Source organism: Tiliqua scincoides, chromosome 3 (genome assembly GCF_035046505.1).
Source record: "Tiliqua scincoides isolate rTilSci1 chromosome 3, rTilSci1.hap2, whole genome shotgun sequence".
Lineage (NCBI taxonomy): Eukaryota > Metazoa > Chordata > Lepidosauria > Squamata > Scincidae > Tiliqua > Tiliqua scincoides.
In genome coordinates this window covers 101,181,651-101,208,422 of record NC_089823.1, presented here as the reverse complement: position 1 = coordinate 101,208,422, position 26,772 = coordinate 101,181,651, and the positions used below count along the sequence as shown (strand labels likewise).

Sequence of the window (26,772 nt, the reverse complement as noted above, 5' to 3'; positions counted from 1 at the left end):
CCATTGGAGCAGGGCCACCCCCCTTAAGGGGAATGCCCTGCTTCTTGTTCCCCTGGTGGGTCATGACCCACCAGTTTGGGAACCACTGCACTAAGGCATGATAGGGTGGTATGATCCATTTAAAATGTGATCTATCCTCCCCACTCCTTCTCTGAATCTATGGAGGAGCAAGGAATACAGGACATAGACAGTTCATAACACTTCCCCAACTACAAACTCTATAGCAATTAATGCACTTTGTAGCAGAGGTACTTCTCCAGGAACAAATTATTGCAGAATAGTGAATAACTGCAGAATACTGAATACTGTGATATCCTCACAACAGAGTAGCAGCCTCAAGAAAAGATGTGTGAACATATGAGTTTATGAGCCCAATTCTATTAAATTTTCCAGTGCTGATGCAACCGTGCCAATGGGGCATGTCCTGCATCCTTCAAAGGGCAGTCATGGAAGCCTCTTCAAGGTAAGGAAATATTTGTTCCCTTATCTCAGGGCTGTATTGCGGCTACATCAGTGCTGGAAAATTGGATAGGTTTGGGCCTTTTATTGGATAGTAAGAGGAAAAAAAGTGAAAGAGGTGCTCGAAAAAGTTGAAGGTTTGAAGGCTGGGGACTGAGAATAGTAGTAGCTGTAAACGTTGTTACATAGATCTAGAACTGTTTAAGTATTTGTATGCAGCTCTTCAGCCAACCAGGCTTCCTGAGTGGCTTACATAAAATTGAACAATGAAATCTTTACAACAGATGGGGTGGGCTCATTTCTCACAGGCTCACTTGAACTACAAATGCACTCAGTTGTGCTAGAAGGTCCTAAGTGGTGTGAACAGCACCATGTTCATATAGTTTTGACTTCTCATATTCTATGACTGCTATGAACTGATAATTAGATGAGTTTGGACAGTTATCAGGTACAAAGGAACAAACAGGGATTGAACCTCTAATTGTTAGAATGCAGACAAATGCATTAACTATGATGCTTTCGAACAGAAGACCATATCTTGGAATGAGAGATGTTTTTATGGTTTTACTTTTAAACTTTCTTTTGGAAAAGAAATAAAACGAGTGGTATTTACCAGAAAGATTTCCTTGAAGCCACTGAATAGTTCTCGGACAACCTTTCTCATCTGAGGCACCAGTTTGAAGATTCTGAGAGGCCGGAGACAGCGTAGCACCATTAAGAGCTGAGCTCCTGATTTGGCTGGAACGTTCTGAGGCATCCAGCAGAGAAATATCAAGCTTACCTTTTAAAAGAGGTGAAAGAATAATCCGTAATATAGTGTGCTATTTTACACAACACATCAGAACATATTATCATCCTAACAAAGCCCTAACTGTGGCAGAACTTGAAGGGCACCTACGCCAAGTGAGGGTGCATGACTGCCCTAGGCTCTAGTTAAGGAGGAGGTGCTGGCAGCTTTGCACACCCCATTCCTTCTCCTGTGGAGGCTCCCAGGAAGTGACATCACATGGCTTGATGATATCATTGCCTTGGGCTCCAGGGTAGTGTCTAACGACTTTGTGTCCTGCATACATCATGGGCAGGTCGATCATATAGTTCTGCTATGCCACTGCTGCATTACTGTAATGTAGTTGTAATCTTACACTCCCGATCAACCCATTAAAGAGGTGGTCGGAGTTTGTTTGGCCCTGGCCAGGACACTCTGAGAGTCCAGCCCCTCCCCAAGGGGGAGGTGAAGGGGGCTGGGTCTAGCAGCCACGGCGGACCTTTTAAAAGGGGACGAGACCCAGCCCTCTTCCTCCTTGTGCACGTGGGCACCGTGGGAATACCCGCCCGCCCGCCCTAGAGGCAGTCTGAGTTTAACTGGTCGCCGTTTGGGGCCGGGTAGGAATTTTTTGCTGCCTGCCAAGATTGGCCGAGGGGCAGGCAGTTTTTTCGCCTACCCCAGACTGTTATGGGCCTAGGGATTACACCCCCCCCCCCGTTTGCAAGCTGCCATTGGTCACTTTAAGAGGGCAGGTGGTGCAGGTTAGGAGGCATGAATGGGACTTTGGCATGCACCTTCAGGCGGCATAGGCAGGGCAGAACCCTATTTCAGTCCTCAGGGGCTTGGCGGCACAAGGAAGTGGATGGGGTCCTGGCCGGGACCGCGGGGCACACCTCAGAGGCTCAGCGGCTCGAGGTGGCGCAGTCTGCGGTCTGGCTGCCTTCCCCTTAAGGGATAGACATGGATGAGACGCGCCGTCCCAGCAGGGGGGCGCGACTCGGAGTCGGGAGCATGCCCACCTGGGGGCAGAGGTTTCTGGTACCGCCCAGAGGTCCCTCCCCACACCACAGGGGCTTTCGCTGCCTCGGATGCTGCAGGTCTCAGCCTCTGCTTCTCTTGGTAACATGAAATAAAGTTGCCCTTTCTCCCATATCTGTTGTCTCGAGTGTTCATTGGACAGTGCGGAAACAAACTCACAGTAGTGAATAAATTTGTCCCTATAAAACCCTAGGGTAAAAAAAGAAGAGAGAATGGGAGAAGCTAAGAGAAAGAATGGAAAGAAGAAAGAAACAGTAAAGGAGACAAAAACAGTGGAGGGTAAAGAAACTCCCAGCTTGTGCTCAAGTCTTGGCTGCTTCCTACCAGGGACAAGATACAGCAAGCCATGGGAAACAAGAGATGAGGGCTGAATTCCACTCCTAGAATAAGCTGATGTGCCCTTCTCAAGGCGAAGCTACCATTTGGTTGCTATGCAATCAACAAGAAGTTTAGGGCCCAATCCTATCCAATTTAACAGCACCCGTGCAGCTGCAATGCAGCCCCGAGCAAGGGAACAAATGTCCCCTTGTGGAGACCTCCATAACTACCTTCCCACCACAAGATGCAGCACTCACCCCATTGACACCACTACACCAGGGCTGGAAAACTGGATAGGATTTCCTTAAGTGGGAAAGGGAAGGCAAAAAGAGACGACCTCAGGCTTTCCCCCCATTACACAGAACAATACCACAACAACACAGTCACAAGAGTAGACAGAAGGAAGTCTCAAGGAAGTGGTCATTTTAGCTTCCATAGCTGCTAACATACTTCCTATCCACTCTGAATTGGAACCCCATTGCACTTCTCATATCACTGCGGCCAACTGATGCAAGGGATTTTAATTTTTTAAAAAAAAAAAAATTCAATAAAAAGAATTGGCATATGTTACTGTAACTTTCTCCTCTTCCAAATAGCAGTGCACAAATCAATATGGGACAATGGACATTATATTGAATTGTTGCCATCTTTTCAAGAAGTTGGAATTATTTAGAAAACGCACTTTCTGTGCAGTATTTTTGTTCAAAGAAATAATAGGAGAAAAAGGATTTCTGAAAAATGACCTCATTTTCAGACTGCAGACACACAGGGCTTGAATACAAATTGATTGTGACAAATCAGAGTCATTACATCTATGACGCAGTCTAATTTCCACACGATTTAATCAAGCTGATAATATTTTCACTTAGAAGTCTTGCTCAGATACGTTATTGTTATGAATTTTAAATGTCTCTTTAGATAATATTAACATTCACAACTGATATAATGCTGTTGCTGGATAACTCAATACTAAATAAAATATGTCTATTTAAATGCCCGCTGCAGACATGAACTACTCAGGCAAGACGCAGGACATCTTGCAGTGGATGGAGCTTGTGTGGCATCCTTATGCTATGTTGTGTGTGGTGTCCTCGAGACACTTCCCCATGGTTAACAGAGGTGTCTGTTACTGTGCTGCTTATTCCTAATGGATGCCTATGTACAATGGATATACAGTAATTTAAAGTTTAGATGGAAGGTATAGCAAGGACAGATACAAATTATTTTTATTACCTGTTGTGGATGTTGTGGATGACTAATATTTCTTAGTTCAAATTAAGCCTCAAACCTTTTTTTAAAGTTAGTCATAACTAGGACAGAAAATATGTATGAATGAGAATAATTCATAAAGAAAAACAACTTACAAGATATATAAATATATCCATGACACCTCCAAAGTCTCTTATGACTGCCGTCGGAGTAAAAAACAAACCATCAGCCATAATCTTCAGATTAAGTTCAATGCTCATGAATATTACAAAAACATATTCAGCAATCTGAAAAGCAAAGGGAAGGTCAATGACTATATAATACCAAATGTCTAAAAAACAATTATTTTGTACAACAAATTGGAGTTACTTCCATAGAGCTACCTGAAGTGTTGGTGTATGCATCACTCTTCGAAAGGGAGATTCAAACATCATTGAAATGCAGGAACATATAGTAACAATGATCATTACCCAGTCCAGGTAAGTAACCAATCCCAGCAAATCACTGCAAAATAAAATGAAGCAAACCTAATGACAGAGAGGCTTCAGTAGTAATGAGAAATATTTACAGAACATGTAGTGTGGACCAAAAGAGTAACCATAGAAAACACACTACAATTTTAACATTTTAGAATTCATAATAAAATTATACTATGAACCCATCGGCAAATAATAACTTTTAGAGGAATAACAGTTTTTTAATGCACATGAATATTTAAAAGCGCAATCCTGAGATTGCGCTGGCACATTTGCGCCTCCTCTGGAGTCAGCTGGGCTGGTGCACAGATGTGTGCCGGCCCACAGAGGCCCATTCCAGACCCTGCTGACTGAAAGGGGTAAGTTCATGCTGGCCATGTTGGGCCAGTGCGGGGCCCTGGGGGGAGGGCGAGAAGGGGCTTTCCAGGGTGGGAGGAGGATGGGCTGAGCGGGGGGTGGGGCCTAACCCCAGTCCCAGGCAACCCAGAGCAGCTCCAGGCTGCTCGGATCTGCACTATCTCCTAAGGTGACACAGATTCTAGTAGCCCCATTGGAGCTGCTGAAGCATTACCCAGCGTGAGGGGAATGCATTCTCCTTGCCACGGGCTGAGCCACAATTAGCCCTCACCCCAAGTTGGATATGGGGCAGGACAGCTGGCCTGGGAAGAGAGAGAGAGTAGAAAACGTATAAGAAAGAGTATAAAAGTATATAAAAAAGAAATGTGCCATTTTTGGCTGTGCTTACTAAAGTTGGTGGTATTTGTTATTTTTCACTGCTCCAGTGACGGGGTCTGTTTTTGAGCTGTAACAGAAGAAAAACTTCTTCAGTTTAGGCTGTGTTATGGCATATAATATCAAACATGTTAATTATATAACAGAGTTCCTGATCATTCTCAGGTTTCCATTCCAAACAAGATTTCTATTCTATTATCTCAATCACAAACTACTTATTCCATACCACAATGCAACACTTTTACCAATTAAATAACTGCAAGGATTTTAAAAATGTCTAGCATGAGGTCTGGATGTTAACACATCTATACCTTCATCCACACCTCCATCCAAACGTTTCTTTTTGGTAAATTTTCACTGTATTGTAAATACTAGCAAATCACAGTTTTGAACTCATCATGAGACATAGTGCCATCAGTTTCTTTGCAGTAAATAGCTACCATGATTGATGTGAATGGAAGTAAGGGAATTTGCAGTGTGATGATGTCATGTTGCATGGTGAGAGTTTGTAGGTGTTACGTAACGGGGGAAAGCTGTCACCATGAGGAACTGAATGGGGTGTAGATGATATAATGTCTAGATCAGCTCTAATCCTTGAGGCTGCATATGATGCTGGGGAAAAAATAACAGAGCTGAGACTAAGGACTCATGTACTTACGCATTAAAACGAGCTCGTACAACTACTCGGCAGAAATTTCTGAATCTGTGTTCACGACCAACAATGAAAAGTGGCTTGTCAAAATATGGATGATTTTCTCGCAACTCCTCTTCCTGGACTTTCCTTTTTCAGAACAATATAAGGATATATAAGACATTCAACCATAGACTAAGATGTCAGTCTCAAATACATCTCTCTTCAATTTCTTTTTCTTAGACTCCAGTAATATAACCATTGTGGTGCCATGGAAGGAGTGCTGTAGCTAAGAAACAAAAGTTTAGACTCCTGCACAGCTGTGATGATTACTGGATGAATTTTGGGAAGTCCGTATTTCTCAGTCCTACCTGCCCGTGATGTGGAAACTCTATATCCCTATTCGGGGAATTCCTCTTGAGGGTTTACATGAACTAGATGACCAGGGCTCAGGGGGAAAGTACAATGAGGAATGAAAAGAAACATTTTTAGCTATGGGGATCTGTAGAGAGCAGAAAACAAAGCCAGCTGTAAGAACCAGATTGTGTTTTCTACAGTTGGGGGAAAACTTCAGGGGGCCAATTTTGACGATACTTCAAACAGGCCCAGTCCAATAACATGGTGGAAGAACATGAATGTGTATATCTCTACCCGCATCACAATGGAGAGCGGGGCGGAGGGGGGTGGTTTGTCTTAACCAGGGGTGCCCAAACCCCAGCCCTGGGGCCACATGTGGCCCTCGAGGCCTCTCAATGCGGCCCTCAGGGAGCCACCAGACTCCAATGAGCCTCTGGCCCTCCAGAGATTTGTTGCAGCCCACACTGGCCCGACACAACTGCTCTCAGCGTGAAGGCAACTGTTTGACCTCTTTGCGTGAGCTATGGGATGAGGGCTTCCTCCACTGCTTACTGTTTCATGTCTGTGATGTAGTAGTGGCAGCAAAGGAAAGGCCAGCCTTGCCTTGTGCAAGGCCTTTTATAGGCCTTGAGCTATTGCAAGACCTGCATTCATTCATATAAGTTCATCTTTAATATATTCATTTATGTAAACTTATGTACATTTATTCAAATTTTAATGTAAATTAATTCTTTCGTTCCCCAGCCCTTGATGCAGTGTCAGAGAGATGATGTGGCCCTCCTGCCAAAAACTTTGGACACCCCTGGTCTAAACCACTCCTACATGCAGTTCTAATACTACTTTAAACTAGTTTTAAAATAGCACATGGAGAGGTTGTTAATGAGCCAGCACCCATGCAATTAGGCAATGTTGCGATTGTGCCAGGTGAGATGGGAGAGATGTGCATGATCATTGCTCCTCTTCCACGCAATTGGACTTAGCTGGTCAAGTATTGTCTGAACAGGCCAGGGTGAGCTTTCTTTGCTTCCAGAGAACTCCGAAGGCCTCAGCAGTTCCTGAGGTCCCTTTGTCCAGTGGTTTCCCCCAACTTCCATCTAATCTCCTATTGCACACTCAGTAAGGATATAAGAAGCTCTTTTAGGTGGTTAAAGGCTGGAGTTTCACTTGCCTGTATAGGTAGTATGTGAATTATACTGGCTTGGAACAAAAAACAAAACAAAACCTATGCAAACTACTGAAACTGCCACTTCTCTCCCCAACTGTACCCTCCTAGTGACAAAGCAGTAGATTACTGTGAGGATAAAACACTCCTTCTCAAAAGAAGGGCACAACACACACCAAAAAATATTTAGGGCCACCAAATTATGTGTTTTGGACTCAGGAAAGTATCCTTGAGTAACAAATGCACATGTATGCTGTTAGTTATGGACATGCTGGGGACCCTTTCTGTAATTCACCCTCCAGGCACGTGTGAGCTCTCTTTGTTCCAATGCTCCACACATTTTTTTTGTGTTTGAAAATCTATTTCCAGCTACAAAAAATGTATCATCTGAAGTGGTCCTTCACACCATACTGTCCTATACAATATAAGAAAGCTGCAGAGATTTAAACTCTCAGTACCTTTTCATTTCTGCTTGTTCTTTCTTTTCTTGAATCATTTTTATCTCACTGTCTTCTCTTTGTGCATTTCTGTACCTGACGGTGTTAGAATGCTGGAAGCAGAACAAGCATTTTTAAAAAATCAGGGCTCTATTTTGTTGCTCTATGAGCAAAGCAAGAATGTAATTGCAAATAGCCTTTTAACGTTTTCTTTTTCCTTCATGAAATCAATACTATGAAGAAAGGTTTTTATTCAGTTTTTGAGAAAATTCACAATTTGATGAGTAATCATAATTAGTACCACTTGGCTACTCCACCCTTAATATGTATAAGTGACACATGATCCAGCCAAAATTATACACCTCTCCACCCACTGATCATAACAAAGGAGTTAAGCATATGTTAAACATATGAGATTAAAGGTTTAACACTGGCTAGATTGTTAACCCATTAACATAATTTAGGCCCCAATCCTATCCCCCACCAGGCTATGCAATGCAGCTGTGCCAATGGAGCACAGCTGCATCCTATGGTGGGGTGGGGTGACCGGAAAGCTCAGGAGAGGTAAGTAGCACTATGTTTCCAGTCCTTTCCCCATAGTAGCTCACCCAAATGCTCTTGAGGAAAGTCTTCTGGAAAGTCTGGGATGAAGCATGGGAGGCTGCAGGAGGAATGGATTTCAAATGATCTTTAGCAATTCCCCTCCCTCATTGTCTCCCATAGCCTATCCCACCCTCTTTGGGAAATGTTCTCTGAACCTCTAGGGAGGCTTTTTGGAGGCACAAGGGCTGCCACAGATATCTGCTCATTCACCTATGGATCCGTCTTATAATTATAATGTTAATGTAGCATATCTTTTTTGTTATGACACTTCTCCATACAAATGACATCTCAAAAATTCCTTTATTCAACTCATAATAACTGTTAAGACTTACATCCTGTGTTAATGTTTCAAGGGATTTTCCTCTGCTGATTCGTTGACTGTTCGAGCCATGTCTTAGTGATCTGGAAAAAAAAAATCACATTCATAGGGGTGATATATACATAGAGCCTTATCTGATTACCATTACAGTGCACCAATACAGAGTACCTTCTGATCGGTTCATCTTGGATTACACTTAAAGCTTATAAATTTTCCAGCCCAATCTAATCCAATTCTCTGGCCCAATCTAATTTTTAACTAGTGGTTCTGATACAACCAGTGATACTTCACTGTATGGTAGGTGGTACTTAGTCCTGCTACCATGGAAACCATGTGACACTGCTGTGCCTAGCCTGGTCCTGCTAGAAGTGAAGATGGCCAAGGCAGTGGTGCACCAGTGGGGAAGATGTGGTTGTGCAGCTGCCTAGTCCTTCAAAAGAGGCACAATCTTGGGAGGAAGGTGCAGATGCCCAGCTATGGGACACTCTTGGGCACAGCATCCATTGCTGATGGCAGTGGTGGCACTTGCAAAAGAAGTGTGAAGTACCTTGTGAAAGTGGGCACTTGGAAAAGTGATACTTGCCCCACCCCCAAAAGGCTTTGACATCATGGAAACAAATTATAGTACATTTGAAAGAAAAGATCTTCCCCTCCCCCCTTTTCACATTACAGTGAAAATAATTATTATTACCATAAAATGTATAGATATGTTGTTCAAGCAAATCAGTCCCAATTTGCAAATGTTTTGATAGAAGAACCACACTGCAAACTTTGCTTAATTTACTAAAATTGTAACTGGATTTACCTGCGTTCTTGACGTATATGATGTTGGACACTAAGAATTGACCTTTCTTTAGCAGGCTGCCCTTCAAAGGATCCACTCAACATGCGCTGACGAGTGCAGGCCCTATGAAAAGTATACCATTACAGAGAATGCTCTCTTACATGTAGGCAATTGGTCTCAATATTGTCTATGCTGACTGGCAATGGCTCTTCAGGGTTTCATACAAGGGTTTCTTCCAGTCCTAAATGGAGATGTCAGGGACTGAAACTAGTAACCTCTGTATGCAAGTTAAGAAAATTTTGTGGCAACCAAGAAACTTACGCATTACGTTTTTTAATGTAGGACTGAGCTGATCCCTCTTCCATTCCTTCTTTCTCAGTCGTGTATGCCCAGGTCATTATTCAGAAAAAAAGGCCAGTGTATAGTCAGTCATCCATCCTTCTGATCAGTCTCAAGTTTGTCAGTTACTGCTTCTTGAAACAGTTACCATGGGCAAGATCCCTGGAGAAAAGCGGATCGGTGGCTGCAGGGCCAGCCCATCCATGAACAAGTCTGTTCACATCAGGGATCATATTGGGGTTGGAGTGAACAGATGTCTGCCACCTCTCCTCCACTCTGCCACTGCAGATGGAGCCAAGCCCTTTTAGTTGTGATTGCATCACATTTCATATTTCCTGCTTTGTATAAACAACCCATTTGAAGGAAGGTTACTGTGATCAAATCTTCAAACTAGAGTGACCTGGCTCCCACACCTTGCTCTTTCTGCAATCAGACTCTTAAAAAGAGCTTGGTGGAGGAAGGAACAATGTGAGAAGGTGCAGAGGGCAGATTGCTGTGCTCCAAGGACTGGATTTCAAAAATCCTGCCCACTTGCCTGGCTCCTTCCTCCTTGCAGGCTCTGGAATCAAAGCAGGAAATGTGAAGAAGGCTGGACTTGCTCCCAGTACATTTCAAATTTTCCATTGTTTAAAGAGCAAGGTGGAGGAAGGAGCACCTGTTTGTTCTTTTTGTGTGGGTTCTTTAGAGAAAGCAGGAAATATTGAAGATGCTGGAAATGATCTCAGTGTGATTTGCATTTCCTGCTTTGATTCCAGAGCCTGCAAGGAGGAAGGAGCCAAGTAAAGCATGAGTGGGACCAGCAGCACTGGCAACTGTGCCATTGGGTCTCAAGCAGTCCAATGTCTTCACCTGATCCTGGGAGGCTGGCTAATACAGCAGTCTCCTAGTTTGAGCTTTGGCTGGAGGGGACGGGAGGAAAGAGGACTCCAGCGTCAATCTCCTCTTACACATGAAAGTGTGTGTATGCATTTGTGTAAAGCAAGCCACTTTTCCTGCTTTTTTCAATTTTAATTTTTGTATGAATAAATAGAATAGTCCAAAAGGTAGCTTTTGCTACAATATTTAGGGCACAATCCTAACCAACTTTCCAGCACTGGCATAGCTGTGCCAGGGGGCTATGTGCTGCATCCTGCAGTTGGGGGGCAGTCACGAAAGCTTCCGCAAGGTAAGGCAATGTTTGTTCCCTTACCTTGATGTTGCATTGCCTTTACCTCGATGCTGGAAAGCTGATTAGTATTGCGCCCTTAGTTTCCAAAGAACTAAATTTGGACACTATTTACAGTCAGCCATCAGTTTTCTTGAGTACTTTCTTCCGATATCCTTTTATAAGCAGAATGTGATTTTAAATGTATGTGTACGGAATGATGTGACAGAGCATAATGTACTTCATTTAACAATGCACTGGACTTCCTGAGCAAGAACTAAAGATATTTGAAACAATGAAGCTATTTGGGTGCATGTTAGCATGTTGAATTCTTTTGGAGGTACATTGTGCCTTACCTCTTGATATCCTGACAAGCAGAAAAGGTCATTCTGTTTCTGAGAATATTTTTTTGAGCGGCTGTTTTGAAATACTAACAAATGGCCAAGACTGAATTTATAATTCCAGCAGTGCAATAATGCACCTTCCAAAGCATTATTTCAGACTGAATGTTGGTGCTTAAACTTCTTTTTGTAGGTTACACCAACTGAAAATGGAATGTATAAATGAGACCGAATTTTCCCCTAAACACAGCTAAAACATCAGATGAAAAATGAGTCTAGACAGTATTATTGTGGCTTGTGTCCTGGATGTCAAATAAACATTCGTCAAACTAATCAGATGCAAACTGACCCATTTATAGTTGGAATGGGGGGGGATGATCCATCACTAGTAGCTTTTTCAACTGAGGGCGCAATCCTAACCCCTTATGTCAGTGCTTTCCAGCATCCTGCAGTTGGGTAGCACTCACGGAGGCCTCTTCAAAGTGAGGGAATGTTTGTTCCCTGACCTCAGAGCTTCATTGCCCTTATGTCAGTGCTGGAAATCACTGACATAAGGGGTTAGGATTGCGCCCTGAGGCTGCAATGCTAACCACACTTTCCTGAGAGTAAGCCCCATTGAACAAAACAGGACTAACTTCTGAGTAGATCTGCTTAGGATTGTGCCCTAAATCCAGTATGGTGGCCCAAAATCAAGCTTTTAGTTGTTGCATGCAGAAAAAGGGAGATTTTGGATTGTGCAAGATGAGACAAAATGATTCATTTATTCAGCAGCAGAAACCCACTTGTAAATCAAAAGAAAAGAAGCATGAAATCAGGGCTGCTACCTCAGAATTTTATTGATCGCTGTCTCCTTTTCCAGAAGATTTCTTGCCCTAATGCTGAAAACAGATTTGCGGAGCTGTGAAACAAAAGGAAAAATACCTTTACTTTGTACATCTTGTCAAAGGCCATAATGTTAACCTACTAACCGACAGTCTTTGTGACGCTGACCAGTTGAAATTAGATATGAAAAGACAAGTTCTATTTTGGTGTGAACCAGATATTTTTATGTACCTGGAATTAAAATGTAGAACATGTACCTTCCTTAGAAGCCCACCTCAAAGTTTTGTACTGTTTTATGGACATGCTTGCATGAAAAATATTAGCTTTGATGGCCTACATCATTTTGGGTAGCTAACAGCCCAATCCTATTGGGCACTGACAGTGGCAGAACAGCTGGTCCATTCCTGTAAGTGCAGCTTTGCTGGAGTCATAAAAGGCAAGTTGCTGCTACATGTGTCAGGACTGCTGGGGCAAATGGTTGGGGGGCCCACATGCAAGGCAGCAGCTCTTGGATGCAGCACTGGAGAAGGTAAGGTGGTAGAGGGGGTTGGAGGGAAAGGCTTGGGGTGGGGACAGGGCATTTCAAGGGCAGGAGGGAGTGGGTCCTAGTAGTAGCAGCACATGCCTGGGTGCTTTCCTCATTTTTCCGGCCCAACGTGCCCCATGCCTCTCATCAGACTTACACCAGCAAAAGAACTTATGTAGGTCCAAGGCAATCCATTGATGGCAGGTGGCCTAAGGAGAGTTAAGTCAAAACTAATTTTACTTACCTCTCTCAGGCTGTCTCATTACTACCTTCCACCATTGCATGCAGCACACACTTGGTCAGAGTGGTTGCATGGTGAAAGATGGTAGGGAGTAGAAATGGGCTCTTAATAGTACTAATTTTGATTTGAAAGAAAGACTTCAAATACATATGCACAAAATAAGAAAACTTTATAACATGACTATGTATTTCAAATTACACATTAATATACACAAATGTTTCCCAAGAAACATATTGGGAAGTCTCCTTCATAACCTTAGGAATGGCAGTTGTAAGTTCTATTTGTGTTTTCTGATGTTAAATCTCTCCTATTTTGTTATGCATGGTACCAAATTCTATGGCAACAGAATATGTGCTTTTAAAAATCTGATAATGAGATAAAAATTGCCAACCCTATCATGATCATAAAATAACTTAAAGGAAGGCAGATGGTTTCAGTAAAAAGGAAAGACAAAAACACATCTGCTCCATGTATGGGAAGCCATTCTGTTTGACAACAACCTAGATGATGTGGATGACAGAGAGTTTTTAAAAATTCTTGTCTGAAAACAGCACTGTGGAAAGCTATGATAGAAGGAAAAACAATACAGGGAATGGTCTTAGAGGCAGAATATAACTAGGTTTCGAGTAAAGACAGTGTGAGAAAGATACATGACCTGGAGAACATGTAGTCTGTTCAGATATTGTTTGACATACAGCATACCTATTTCAGAGGGTGATTAAAAATATAAACATTAATACCAGATCTTGTCAGTTGCTTTGGTTTGAGTCACGCTTTGACTGGATACCAAAGCACACAAGCCTACAACACAGCTGCCCTTGCCAAACTGTGTGCTGGAAAAAGAATTCAATTTAGGGTGCAATCCTAACAAATTAGGGCACAATCCAAACTTAACTCCTGGCCGGCCCAGGAGGGTCGCAAACATGCTGTAAAGCATGTTTGCACCTCCGTGGGAGGAAGCTCCACGGCAGCTTCCTCACAGTCGCTTGTGTCAGCGCACCGGTGCTGACACAAGTGGCAAAGGTAGGCGTGGGGGGCGTGGAGGAGATGGGAGGGAGGCGGTTCTAGGCGGGGGGAGGGCAGGTGATGGGCAGCCCCGGGGTTGGGCGCATAGGGAGCCAGGGGCGGGGCTGGGACCCGGCAGTTATGCCAGATCACAACCCTTGTCTCCGGGGAGAATGGAGCAGCTTGAAGCCGCTCCGCTCTCCTCGGACTTGTGCCACCTCCAGAGGTGGCACAGGTCCGAGGAGGCCCATGGGCGCAAGCAGCCCTTACCCAGGGGTAGGGGGAAGAGCTTCCCCTTGCCTCTGGCTGAGCCACTGCAGTCAACGAACCTGCGTTGGATGCAGTGCAAGCTTCCTGGTTTGAAAACCACTGCATTAGCCTATATGTAAAGTTTTGATTCTTTGCCCCAATGTGCATGACTTTACATTACTTACATTGAAACGCATCTGCCATTTTGCTGCCCATTCTGCCAGTTTGGAGAAATCCTTCTGGAGCTCTTCACAATCTTTTCTGGACTTCACCACTAGGAAAAGTTTGGTGTCATCCGCAAACTTGACCATCTCACTGCTTATCCCTATCTCTAAGTCATTTATGAACAGGTTGAAAAGCAGCAATCCCAGGACAGATCCTTGAGGCACACCGCTTTTCACCTCTCTTCACTGTGAAAACTGCCCATTGACACCCACTCTCCGCTTCTCTTCAAGGTAAGGGAATGTTTTTTCCTTTACCTCAGGGTTTCATTGCAGCTGAAACGGCACTTGAAAGTTGGTTAGGATTGGGCTGATAGAGAATTACAATTGTGCAATTATATTGTCACTGAATTACAACCCACAAGCACAGCTCCACAACTGGATTTTTAAATACTGAACCACATTGATTGAGGAAGTGTGTATATAGGCAGAGAAAAGATCATGGCACCAAGAGAATTTCACATTGTCAATCCAATTGAAGGAAAACCAGTGTGAGTATGGTGAATAGGTGTTGGACTATTTGATCTGCTCCCCTGGGGGCTGGGGGATAAGAATAGGCCCTCAGTTTGGCTGTACTTGTTGTAAGAGGCGACTAAACAGCAACCGGGTAGATAGGACTCATCAGCCTGGGAAGGCAGCTCATCTGAGAGAAGAAAAACTCTGATCCCAAACCTCCACTGCCTTGTGGCTACATCCAGTTATGGAAAAGGCTTCAGGAGTCAACCTCGAGGCAAAATCCAGAGCCAGAGTACCTGAGGCACTCCATGGCTGAACACAGTCACGTTCTGGCAACTCCTGCGATGCTGCTGGAACCAACCATTGGCTTCTGCCTTTCCATTGGCTTCTGCCTTTCCATTGGACCATTTCAGCGACATGGAGAGGGGGGATTTGCTGCATGGGAAACAGTCTATCCTCCATATCTACTTTACCCAGGCTTCGCGTATTGGAGAGGACATTCTGTTCCAGAACCACCATTCAGAGCGTGATACCATAGTCTTCTGAGACTGAAGGATGCCAACAGAGTATTTGATCTGCACTTATGTGGAGTAATATCCACTGATCTACCACATGATGATAATCTTACCCTGTGATTACTGAATATGATATCATAGAAAATAGATCTATGGCCAATTTGTGCTGTTTAAAAGGATATGATTTGACACCAACATAAGATCACCGTTGGCCCAATCCTACCTGGGCCATCTGTTGTCAGCACATCTCTTCCACAGGCGCTGACAGCTATAAATCAATCAGTGCCAAAAGTAAAAGGCACTCCAGCAGTGTGGGTTAGGGCAGTTGGAAATGGGTAGAATGGGTCTGAGAAGGGGGCAGGTTCAGCAGCTGCAGTGGCTGCCAAATTCTAACCCTTTTCCCAGACCCAATCCTATGACATGAGTCCAGGAGGACTTGCACCAGCTATTTAGTGAATGCAGGTCTGAATAGACTGGCCTAAGCTGCAGAGGTTTACCTCCAGATAATGATTGTTACCCAGAGGAGACTTCTGCAATTGTTCCCCCCCGCCACAGGATGCAGTGGTAGCCATTTTGGTGTTGCTGCATCAGTGGGGAGGGGGAGGGGAAGAGAAGAACTGGGCTTTGAGACACATTAAAAAATGAGAGAAGAATACACACAGGGTAAGAACATGTATGTTGATGTATTTCTAAGAATAAATTCATTGGGCTTTAAAAAATTAATTATATTCTAGACAAACTGACTAGACAGGAAACAAATTAACATTTTCTTTCTTAAAATAGGGAACAGTAATGAGAAGAGAAATACCCACTGCATAAGCCAATCTTATTATAGTTTTGGCAGACTACTTTAATGGTTGTTTCAGGGCTGAACTACACATTAAGTGAAGAGACTCATGGTTGATCTCCAACCTTTTTCTTTTTACTGAAATGTAAATGTGTGGGTGGGTGGGTGGATGTCAATTTGTTCAGAGAAGTGCTGCTGAGGTGGGGAGTGTTTTAACCTTTCCAGCTGCTCAGTTTTACTTATCAAAATCCACCCCCAACTGCTATTTGCACTGGGAAGGAAAAATACAGCTAGCTATTTTCTTTTCTCCTGTGAGTGAAACAACCTGAGAGTAGATGTAAATGGCAAAAACAACATGAGGGAAAAGAGATGGACACTTCCTTCACTAGTACTGTTGTTTCGAACACCTGGTCAAATTCCTGCAGATAAACTTCATTTTAAAAGACACCAAACCATCAGGAAAACAATCATGGATAGTTTAGTGCAGTGGTTCTCAAACATCACCTGGCAGGACAAAGTTCCAAACAACACAGTCCTGGTACGTGCTGGAATCCCTAGCATGTATGCACTGCTGAAACAGAGATGCCTGCGTTGGCTCGGTCATGTCATGAGAATGAATAATGGCCAGATCCCAAAGGATCTCCTCTATGGAGAACTCGTGCAAGGAAAGCGCCCTACAGGTAGACCACAGCTGTGATACAAAGACATCTGCAAGAGGGATCTGAAGGCCTTAAGAGTGGACCTCAACAGGTGGGAAACCTTGGCCTCTGAGTGGCCCACTTGGAGGCAGGCTGTGCAGCATGGCCTTTCCCAGTTTGAAGAGACACTTGGCCAACAGTCTGAGGCTAAGAGGCAAAGAAGGAAGGCCCATAGCCAGGGAGACAGACCAGGGACAGACTGCACTTGCTCCCAGTGTGGAAGGGATTGTCACCCCCGAATTGGCCTTTTCAGCCACACTAGACGCTGTTCCAGAACCACCATTCAGAGCGCGATACCATAGTCTTTCGAGACTGAAGGTTGCCAACAAGTTCTCAAACTCTGAGGGAGCTTTACTCCCTCAGTATGTCTTTGCAGGGGAGGGACAAGGGCAGGGAAGTGATCCCCAGGATGGCGTCCCTAAGGGGGGGCGAAGGGGGGGTGCTTTTACTTACTTGTACTCAGTGAAGGCTGCTGGAAGCTGCAGGAAGCTGCAGGAAGCCCAGCACAACCCTCTGCAGGGCTCCCCGAAACTTGGAATCTTGAAACAGAGTGATTGCAATGCACCTCCTGCAAACAGGAAATGCTTTGCAATCACTCCATTTCAAGATTCCAAGCCTCGGGGAGCCCTGCGGAGGGCTGCACTGGGCTCCCTTCACCTCCTGCAGCCTCCAGCAGCCCTCACTGAGTCCAAGTAAGTGAAAACACTGCCCTTTGCCCTCCTTAGGGATGCAACCCTGGGGATCACTTGCTTGACTCTCCTCTTCCCTCACTCCTTAAAGGGATGGGGAAGCATTACACGAACTGATGGGTCATCACCCACCAGTTTGAGAACCACTGGTCTAGTGTAACATGTAGTTTGGCTTTCAGAATAACAGTGTGAGTATGATTTCCCAATAAGTAGGTATGACTGATGTAGTAGTAGTAATAGTATGGTACTACTACTACTACTACTACTACTACTACTACTACTACTACTACTACTACAATAATAATAGCATAAAGAAACACATATCTCATAAAGTCATAAGGAAACCTTCACAATATCGAACCAACACTCTATCTGGCCACAAATCTTGCTTCCTACAATGGGAAGTCCACAAGCAGGAGAGAAAGGCACAACTCTCATTTGTGATTACTCCCTTGCAACTAAGCTGCCGCTGAACATGGAATAGTGACTATTGTAACTAGCGGCCATTGATAAACTTGTCCTCCATGAAATTGTCTAATCTCCTTTTAAAGTCATCTAAAGTTATATCCTCTCTGAAACATTAAAATTAGAGTCACAGAGAAAAAGAACAGAAGATTTTAAATTACAGAAGTTACATGTAATTCTCTGTAAAACGGGCTTCATTTCTAAGGGACAAGGTTGTATGTTGATACAAGTACCTGATTTTTGTTTCAGCAGAGAGACAAATGTTCATTGTCTAGGATGAGCCCAGACTGATCCTGCTTAAAAGGGAGCCATCCGGTTAAGAAAAAATTTGGTTATGTCCTTATGAGCGCAATCCTACTCTGCTCTGGAACAGGCAAGCCAGAAGGCTTGTGCTGTATTCAGCACAGGATAGGGGTCAAAAGCGGCTGAGCCAGGGGCAAGGGGAAACTTTTCCCTTTACCTCTGGGCAAGGTACCCTTACCTCTATGGGTCTCCTTGAACTTGCGCCACATCTTGAGGTGGCGCAAGTCCAAGGAGAGCGGAGTGGCTTCAAGCATCAGGTTTCTATGTGTAGCCTGTGAGACATTTTGTGTACTGTTGTCCATCCACAGCATTGCCAGATTCATCCATGGCAGGGGTGTCCAAAGTTTTTGGCAGGAGGGCCACATCAGCTCTCTGACACTGTGTCGGGGGCCGGGGGAAAAAAAGAATTAATTTGCATTTAAAATTTGAATAAATTTACATAAGTTTACATAAATGACTATATTAAAGATGAACTTATATGAACGAATGAAGGTCTTGCAATAGCTCAATGCCTATAAAAGGCCTTGCACAAAGCAAGGTTGGCCTTTCCTTTGCTGCCGCTGCTGCATCACAGATGTGAAAGAGCAAGCAGGGAGGGAGCTCTCATCCCACAGCTCACACGAGAGGTCAAACAGTCGCCCTCATGCTGAGAGAAGTTGCGTTGGGCCAGTGCGGGCTTCAACAAATCTCCAGAGGGCCAGAGGCTCATTGGAGACTGGGGGCTCCCTGAGGGCCGCATTGAGAGGCCTTGAGGGCCGCAAGTGGCCCCCGGGCTGGGGTTTGGGCACCCCTGATCCATGGTATTCACAGGGTCATGGTTAGCTGACATGCTCGATTTCAATATTGCAGCCACTGAGATAAAAGAGGGCCACTCATGTGGCCCACCCATTAGACCAGGGTTGCAATCCTACTAAAGTCAAAGGGACATATTTCTAAGGAGAGATGTCTAGAATTGGGCTATAGGTTGACTATTACTACTTTAGTTTCTTGATTGAAATTCCATGGATAGCATCCAAGGCTTCAGTTCAGGAGCATCCCATTGACAGAAGTGCCACCTGTGAATGAAAGGAGAATTTTGCTCTTGCAGGGGTCCTTATACAAGGATAACTCTTCTTCCAATTACAGATCGTGCTTCTGCCAACGTGGCACTGCTACGCCAAAGTTCAGGATGGTAACCTGTGTTCTTTGTGCTTGTTAATAAACCTAATCTCTTGGTTAAAACCTACATGTTCTGATTTGGAGAGAGTCTAACTAATGTTTCCCCACATTAATGTCTGGGGTGCCCTCGTCAGAAGATGGGATATGACTCCTCAAAGGACCCCAGGAATATCAGTTCAAAATGTGCGTTTGTTAAGTGGCTAAAAAGCTCAGATCCTCATTTTAGATGCTATGTAACATGCCAACTGCATGAAACATAGATAGCATGCAAAAAGGGAGGTACAACTGTTACCAGAATCTCACTTTTGCTATTCCAGTGTTGTGTGTGTAAGCCACTTCTGCCCAATGTTGCATATACGCAACAGGGATCAAATGTGTACACCTGTGGGCTGGGTAGAAATGGGTTAATTAACATGCCCATAAGCTTTTGCCTCTTTCCATTCTACTATACACAGATGTATTTTTTTAGTTACTAGTCAAAATTTGTGTTAGAGAGAAGAGCTTTCAGAGGAAATTGGTTCATTTAAATAGAAGGTTGCTATGGTAATTGTAACTGCAGAAAATCAGAACCAATCTAACAAAATGCAAGCCAATGTTCCATCCAAATGGGTAAAATTTTAACCCTTCTGATATGAAGTCAGCCCATGTAGTTCAGTATTGTCTGTTCCAGGGGTGGGCAAACATTTTGGCAGAAGGACCACATCATCTCTCTGACACTGTGGGGGAGGGGGGGCTGGGAAGAAATTAATTTAAATTTCAAATTTGAATAAATTTACATAAACGAATACATTAGGGATTGGACTTATATGAATGAATGGATTCTACTGAGTTTATTTATAATACACATGAGAACTATAATATAGGCATGTAGAACCACATGAGAACTATGAACTGTTAACCACATACCTGTGTTAAACACACAGACCAAGCCAGAAACACTTGGAGACATAAGCAATGGGGGTGTGTGTTAAAATAATGGAAAAGCAGAAAGCACATGAAGACTAAAAGGCCTTGCTTTAACACAGCTTGTGTCTGGTGGTCGCGACCGGCAGTCACGGGCCAGCGCAGGCTCCAACAGTCTTTGATGGGCCAGAGGCTCATTGGAGATTGGGGGCTCCCTGAGGGCTGCAAATGGCCTGCGGGCTGGAGTTTGTCCACCCCTGGTCTAGTCTGATTGGCAGTGCTTTTTTCTAAAGCCTCAGGGAAAAGTTCTTTCCAGATCTACCATCTGAAAGAACTGAATTTGGATACCAAACTTGGTATCTTTCGCATGCAAATCTGGTTCCTGTTCCTACTCTGCCATTAACTGTTCCCATGGAATGGGGTTATAGACATGGAGGCCTCTTTTAGCCAGACATGGAACTTCTTATTTTTTCCCTATCCATATCATGTTATGATTTTGAAGCATAAAACAAGACTATCTGCGTGCAAAATATTATTGATGGGAAAGCTGTATAGCTATAAATGCGTAAATACAACCCAATCTGCCCATCTTTTTTCATTATGCTGTCATGCCATAATGGAACTGTTGTCATTCAGAATGACTCTTGTTTTCAGAGGAACAAAGTTACATAAATTTAACTCCAACCCCCATTTATTCACGGCCTTAATGAAAAACTTTGATTACTATATAACCAGTCGTGCCCCCCCCCAAGCAGGGCTTTCTCATTGTTGGCTATAAAAAAGAACTATGAATCCCATGTGCCACACTAAGCAATAAATTGTCCGTGTGCTTATAGGACTCTAGAGCATGTAGAGCAGGACTCAGATATTGCTGTATATTGCCGTTTACCTTCTGGTCAATATATTTGTTTTCTTCAATTGCTAGCCTTTTGGAATGGTCACATGAAGAAGACGAAGCTGATGGTAATCTTCTCAATAAACATGTTGTGTCCTGCTGCTGTCGATCAATAAACTGCTTCATAAAACTTTCCCTTGTAATTTAAAAAAAAGAAAAGAGGGGGGGCATTAAGGGACAACATCAGATTTATTTTGTCTTATTTTTCTTGAGCAAACTGTGGTAACAAAGGAAATATCAAAGATATTCCTAAATAGCTCTTGACCATGATGTGTCCTAATTGCTCACTGCTAGAATAAAAGATAAAATGAAAACAGAGAACCACACAAGACACATTATACAAAACAGATCGGCATGTAATCATGAAATGTCATTAAATTTGGATGTGGCTGAACTATAGTTTGAAAGAAGTTATTTGCCTCTCTGATAATATTTTTCCTTTAAAAATTTGTCATTTATTATGCATTTTACATCTCTGATTTAAATCTCTGATGTAAAATGCATCTTTCCAAGTTTACATCTTTCCAAGTTTATAAAATCCGAGTTCAAAGCAAAGCAAATGCTGATGTAATCCATGGAAAACATCCTTTCTCTGAAAAACAAAATTATTTAAGCAGCAGTTCAAACAACATCTGTTTATGAAAAGACTCAAATTTTACTTTTGAGGTATCTTATAAGACCGTACTTTGTATTAGCTGTCTTTTGATATTTAATGTATAGTCATTTTATTCGCTATATTCTATGTTCAGCAAAACAGAACCCACAACAAATACAAAAACAATAAATCAAAATTAACTTTTCTTGAATATTCTATGAGACTTTACCACTTGCAGTGAAATCCTACAGATGTTTACTTGGAAGCTCAGTGAGACTTCCAGGTAAATGTGCATAGGATTACAGCCTCAATTTTGTAAGGTAGTACAGGTGCATTGCATTACCAGTCTGTTAGTTTATTGTTAAAACTGTGTATAAATCAAATGTAAAACATTATGTAAAACAGAACACTGAAGTCATAGTTTGCTTAATAGCCAATAAAAACTTAAATGTAATAACTCAAATTCTAAATGTGTAATGAAAAAAGCTTCAAGTAAACACGTTCACACTGTACAGTGACGATTATAAAATTTTCATCATAGTAGACAAAGGGCTCAATCCTATCCAACTCTCCAGTGCCAGTGCAGCAGCAATGCAGCCCTGAGGAAAGGGAACAAACATTCCCTTAACTGGAGGAGGCCTCCATGACTGCCCCCACCACAGTATGCCACATATTATTATTATTGTTATTGTTATTGTTATTTATATACCGCTTTTCAACAGAAAGTTCACAAAGCTGATTACAGAGAGAATCAAACAAACAACTAATGGTTCCCTGTCCCAAAAGGGCTCACAATCTAAAAGGATGCAAAAGAACACCAGCAGACAGCCACTAGAAAAGACAGTGCTGAATATGGATGTACCAGCACTGGAAACCTGAATATTCAACTTTCCAGTACCGATGCAGCTCCAATGAGGTCCTGAGGTAAGAGAACAAGCATTCCCTTACCTTGAGGAGTCCTTTGTGACTGTCCCCTCACCAAAGAATGCAGCATGTGCCCCATTGGCACAGCTGCACCAGTGCTGTAAAGCTGGATAGGATTGGGCCCACATTGATCTACCTTTCATGTTAAGTTGGAGACCATTTTTCCCAATAAGAGCTATATTGTCTGTAGCCATAGGTTCCATGCTTACTCACAGCAGGTGATAAGCAACTACTAGAAAACCATGCAACAGCAGCGTAGAGTTGAGCAACCAAAACAGCACATTATGGGCTAAGGAGTATGTTATAGAAATCTACTCTGGATTTCTGGTGGGAAAAGAGGAGGATCCTACAAAAAACTAAGGATACAAAGATTTCAAGATTCATCTTGATATGCTATTGATTGGCACGCTGAAAAAAATGGCTACCTTATTTTGGGGACTGTGAAATCCGAAGGGAGCTTGGAGATTTTTACCATCTGAGGTCTGTTGGGGAATTTTTCAAAGATTCGTAGACGTAATGGGAGCTTCTCCTTGGTATCTGCATTTGCTTCACTTTGTTTCAACTAAAAAAAGAAAGAAAAATGGAAATAAACCAGGTGGCATGTTTTTTCTTTTTCTAAATTCAAAAACAGCAAAAACAACCAATTGAAGAAACACAAGATGGCAGCAAAGAACTACAGAGAATACTTCTGTTCTTCAGACAATGATTTCAACTGTTTTAGAAGTATTGGTACAACAGAAGTTATAGAAGTCCATTTCTTGAAATATTTAAAATGCAAAGAATGTTAGAGTAAATATTTGTATTTCCTTTGTGGGTTTTTTTTCACAGTTCTCATTGACACTCTACAAGGAACATAAATACGTATTATTTCTTCTTCTTATTAGACTCATCTGCTATGGATAAATGGAAAGTTGCATACTTCCATACTTAGCTGATGGGGAAAGATTTTGTATGACAGTCTGTCATGGACACTTAAACTTGAATAAATTCCAATGAAATTAGTTTTTGGACAGTATGATCTAGGATATGGCCTCCAAAAAGAGCTTCAATCCATGGAGAAATCACCACATTCTTAAAAGACAGCCACTGGGGCCTTGTCAAGGTATGGAAACATGAGTTCTCTTACCATGGGGCTGCATTGTGGCTACACTGGAGCTGGAAAGTTGGATAGGATTGGGACCTAAGCAATTTGGCTTTCAAAGTCCTTGTTTATCTTTAGGGTAGTGCCACTCCCTTTAACTAGACTTAAAGGTAATATTGCTGTGTTTATAGTTAGTGTTATGTCAGTCAAGGACATGATACTGGCTATTTCCTCTATCCCAGGGGTGTCCAAAGTTTTTGGCAGGAGGGCCACATCATCTCTCTGACACTGTGCCAGGGGCCGGGGGGGGGGAAACAATTAATTTACATTTAAAATTTGAATAAATTTGTATAAGTTTACATAAATGAATATATTAAAGATGAACTTATATGAATGAATGAAGGTCTTTCAATAGCTCAAGGCCTATAAAAGGCCTTGCACAAAGCAAGGCTGGCCTTTCCTTTGCTGCCACTGCTGCATCACAGACGTGAAACAGCAAGCAGTGGAGGGAGCCCTCATCCCACAGCTCACGCGAGAGGTCTAACAGTCGCCCTCACGTTGAAAGCAGTTGCATCGGGCCAGTGCAGGCACCAACAAATCTCCAGAGGGCCAGAGGCTCATTGGAGACTGGGGGCTCCCTGAGGGCCGTGTTGAGAAGCCTCGCGGGCCGCATGTGGCCCCCGGGCCGGGGTTTGGGCACCCCTGCTCTATCCCCAGAGGACATCCAGGGAAGAAAATTGGATTGCAAGGAGGTAAGAGCATATTCAGAGGAGCTTGAGGAGCAAGGACCAGCTACTTTCCTAACAGGTTAGTATACTTACAGTCCACTCCTACCTAAATTCCACAAGGTGATTCAGCGGTGCCAGTGTGGCATAGATTTTCAGCTGCTGGAGGTCTCCTCAGGGTAAGGAGACCTTTGTCCCCTTGCCCTGGGGTAAGTTCCAGCAACTGCTAAGGGGCAAGACCTGCACTATCACTGGAACAAATCTGCATTGCCAGATGCAGGCAGATAAGGCACTGGAAGGGGGTTTGGATTCTACCACTTGGATTCTAACACTACCACTGCTGAAGTCACCCCCCTTCCAGGCCTACACAGCACTTTACTGTTGCTTTTTGGCAGTCTGCCACCAGTGAAACACATGTTCTACCAGCGCGCCAGTTAGGAATGAACATACCGCAATCGGAATGCTGTTGTGTTGAGTCAAGAGATAATTGTCTTTAAGGTTTCAAATAGCTAACAGTTAAAAATGTTCCTCAATAGGCATGGATGTCAAGAAATGTTTTCATAAATGAATGCTGATAGTGGCTACCAGTGCCAAGCACATAGGTAGTCGAAATTCTGAGGCCGATAGATGTTGTGGATGTAACCAGGGGGATATCGAATCATTGGTACGTATTGCATTACATTGCACAGTGCAAGGATCTGTGCAAGGATACTGTGTTCCTGTATCCATTACTGACTTACCATCTAGGAACTTACGATGATGGAATTTTGTGGTTCCCTTTTTCCTCTACTGACATGTCCACTATTATGCAACTAGCTGATTATCTCCATGCCATTATTCAAAGGTGTAAAGTTAAACTTGCTGTCTTTATTGGAGCCAATAATAACCAAACAGGATATAACTAAAGGTATTTTGGGGGAGCAATTTACTTTGATCCAGGACATGGTAGTGCTGTTTCATTGCATAGGATTGCAGCACTTGGCATTACAGTCTCCTATGTTTTTTTTTGTGTGTGTGTGTTATGTGCACTTTTGTATTTTACGCCTTTTTAAGGTTTAAATAAATAAAACTTACATTAGGTACGTTGGGTGGCAGCTGGAGAGAAATAGTCTGGCACAAGTAGGATGAAGGAAACAGAAGGCTGCAAAATTTAGTGTTTTGCAGAAGGCTGAGCTTTTTGACAACTGTCTTGGGCATGCTATCTCCTCTTCTTCTCAGAGAAACTGATTGTGCTTTAAAGATTTGCACTTTCAGGATACTTGTTTGTTCTCTCACACTCATCAAGCATATTTATAAACAAATATATATTAGTAAAGTGCCATAATCCTCCAGGACTTTCAGCTTGCAAGAGAAACTGACCCTGTGAAAAAGGCTGCTCCCCACCCCCGAAACTTCAAACATCTCAAGAAAGTGGGGAAGTGTGAAACAATATAATTAGATTTCAGCACAATCACAGGGATATCTAATGGGGAACATCTAATCAGAGATAAGGGCTTGAGGGTGTCTGAAGGGCAGGCTCCTCTTCCTGCTCCCAGCCTCCAGCGTAGAAGGACAATGACCTCAGAATCTCTATCACTTCTGCAAACAAAGTGGCACATGGACTGAAAACACTTTCATTTGGGTATAAACAAAGGCTACAGATTAATGATAGTGTATTGAGCAGAGGGAAAGGAGAGCTTTAAGGGCATTGCAAGGGCCACAATTATGTTCAACCTTATCTCCACTAATGAATTCCAAGGATGGAAGCAGCATACTAATTAGAAAAGCTTGATAATAAATTGAGAGATGCCACCAATACCGAAGAGAATCAAAACCAGGACAACATTTTGAAGATTAGAAGGAAACAGCAACAGAACATTCTCCTGCAAAACTGCAAGCTACTTGTTTGCAGGGGGAGAGGGAGCAGGGAAAATATACTTGTTGAAGGAAGAAGAATAAATTGAAAGGAGTAGAAGCCTCCCATCCAAACCCCTGCAGTTACTATCAATAGTCAGAAATGAAAACAAAGCTGAACAAAAATCTTTTACCCAAAGGCAAATGCAATTGTGGACAGCTATGAGAAACAATTGTTCAATTTAATTCATCAATTTTAGTCCAAAACTTTGTTGGAAAACTTGTTCCAGGAGCTCAGGAGTGCTCAACAACACAGATTACCTATCCCCAATCTTATCCCCCTGCTATTCTCAACAACACAGATTACCTATTCCCAATCCTATCCCCCTGCTAATCTGTGTAACACAGATTACACAGCCCAAGCCTGTCCCCCTGCTATTCGCTGATGCAGCAGCAACCAAAAATGATGACCACTGCCAAAATGATTCCCTTACCCAGAGGTAAGCCTCTGCAACAGGGGTGGGTCATCTTGGACCTACAGCAGCTAATACCTGCCATAAGTCTGC

At 43.1% G+C, this 26,772-nt stretch overlaps 1 protein-coding gene across 2 annotated transcripts in view; it reads right to left on the bottom strand.

The window, feature by feature from the left end:
• NALCN (sodium leak channel, non-selective) overlaps positions 1-26,772 on the bottom strand; it is a 227,496-nt gene that overhangs the window by 26,425 nt on the left and 174,299 nt on the right. For both annotated transcript variants that reach the window (XM_066620423.1, XM_066620424.1), the window contains 11 exons: positions 22,993-23,129; positions 21,043-21,184; positions 11,940-12,013; positions 9,313-9,414; positions 8,521-8,590; positions 7,607-7,698; positions 5,657-5,779; positions 5,012-5,068; positions 4,174-4,294; positions 3,946-4,077; positions 1,073-1,240 (listed from right to left, as the gene is read on the bottom strand). In XM_066620423.1, coding sequence (XP_066476520.1) covers positions 1,073-1,240; positions 3,946-4,077; positions 4,174-4,294; positions 5,012-5,068; positions 5,657-5,779; positions 7,607-7,698; positions 8,521-8,590; positions 9,313-9,414; positions 11,940-12,013; positions 21,043-21,184; positions 22,993-23,129 — 1,218 coding nt within the window. The remainder of the gene's footprint in view (positions 1-1,072; positions 1,241-3,945; positions 4,078-4,173; positions 4,295-5,011; positions 5,069-5,656; positions 5,780-7,606; positions 7,699-8,520; positions 8,591-9,312; positions 9,415-11,939; positions 12,014-21,042; positions 21,185-22,992; positions 23,130-26,772) is intronic.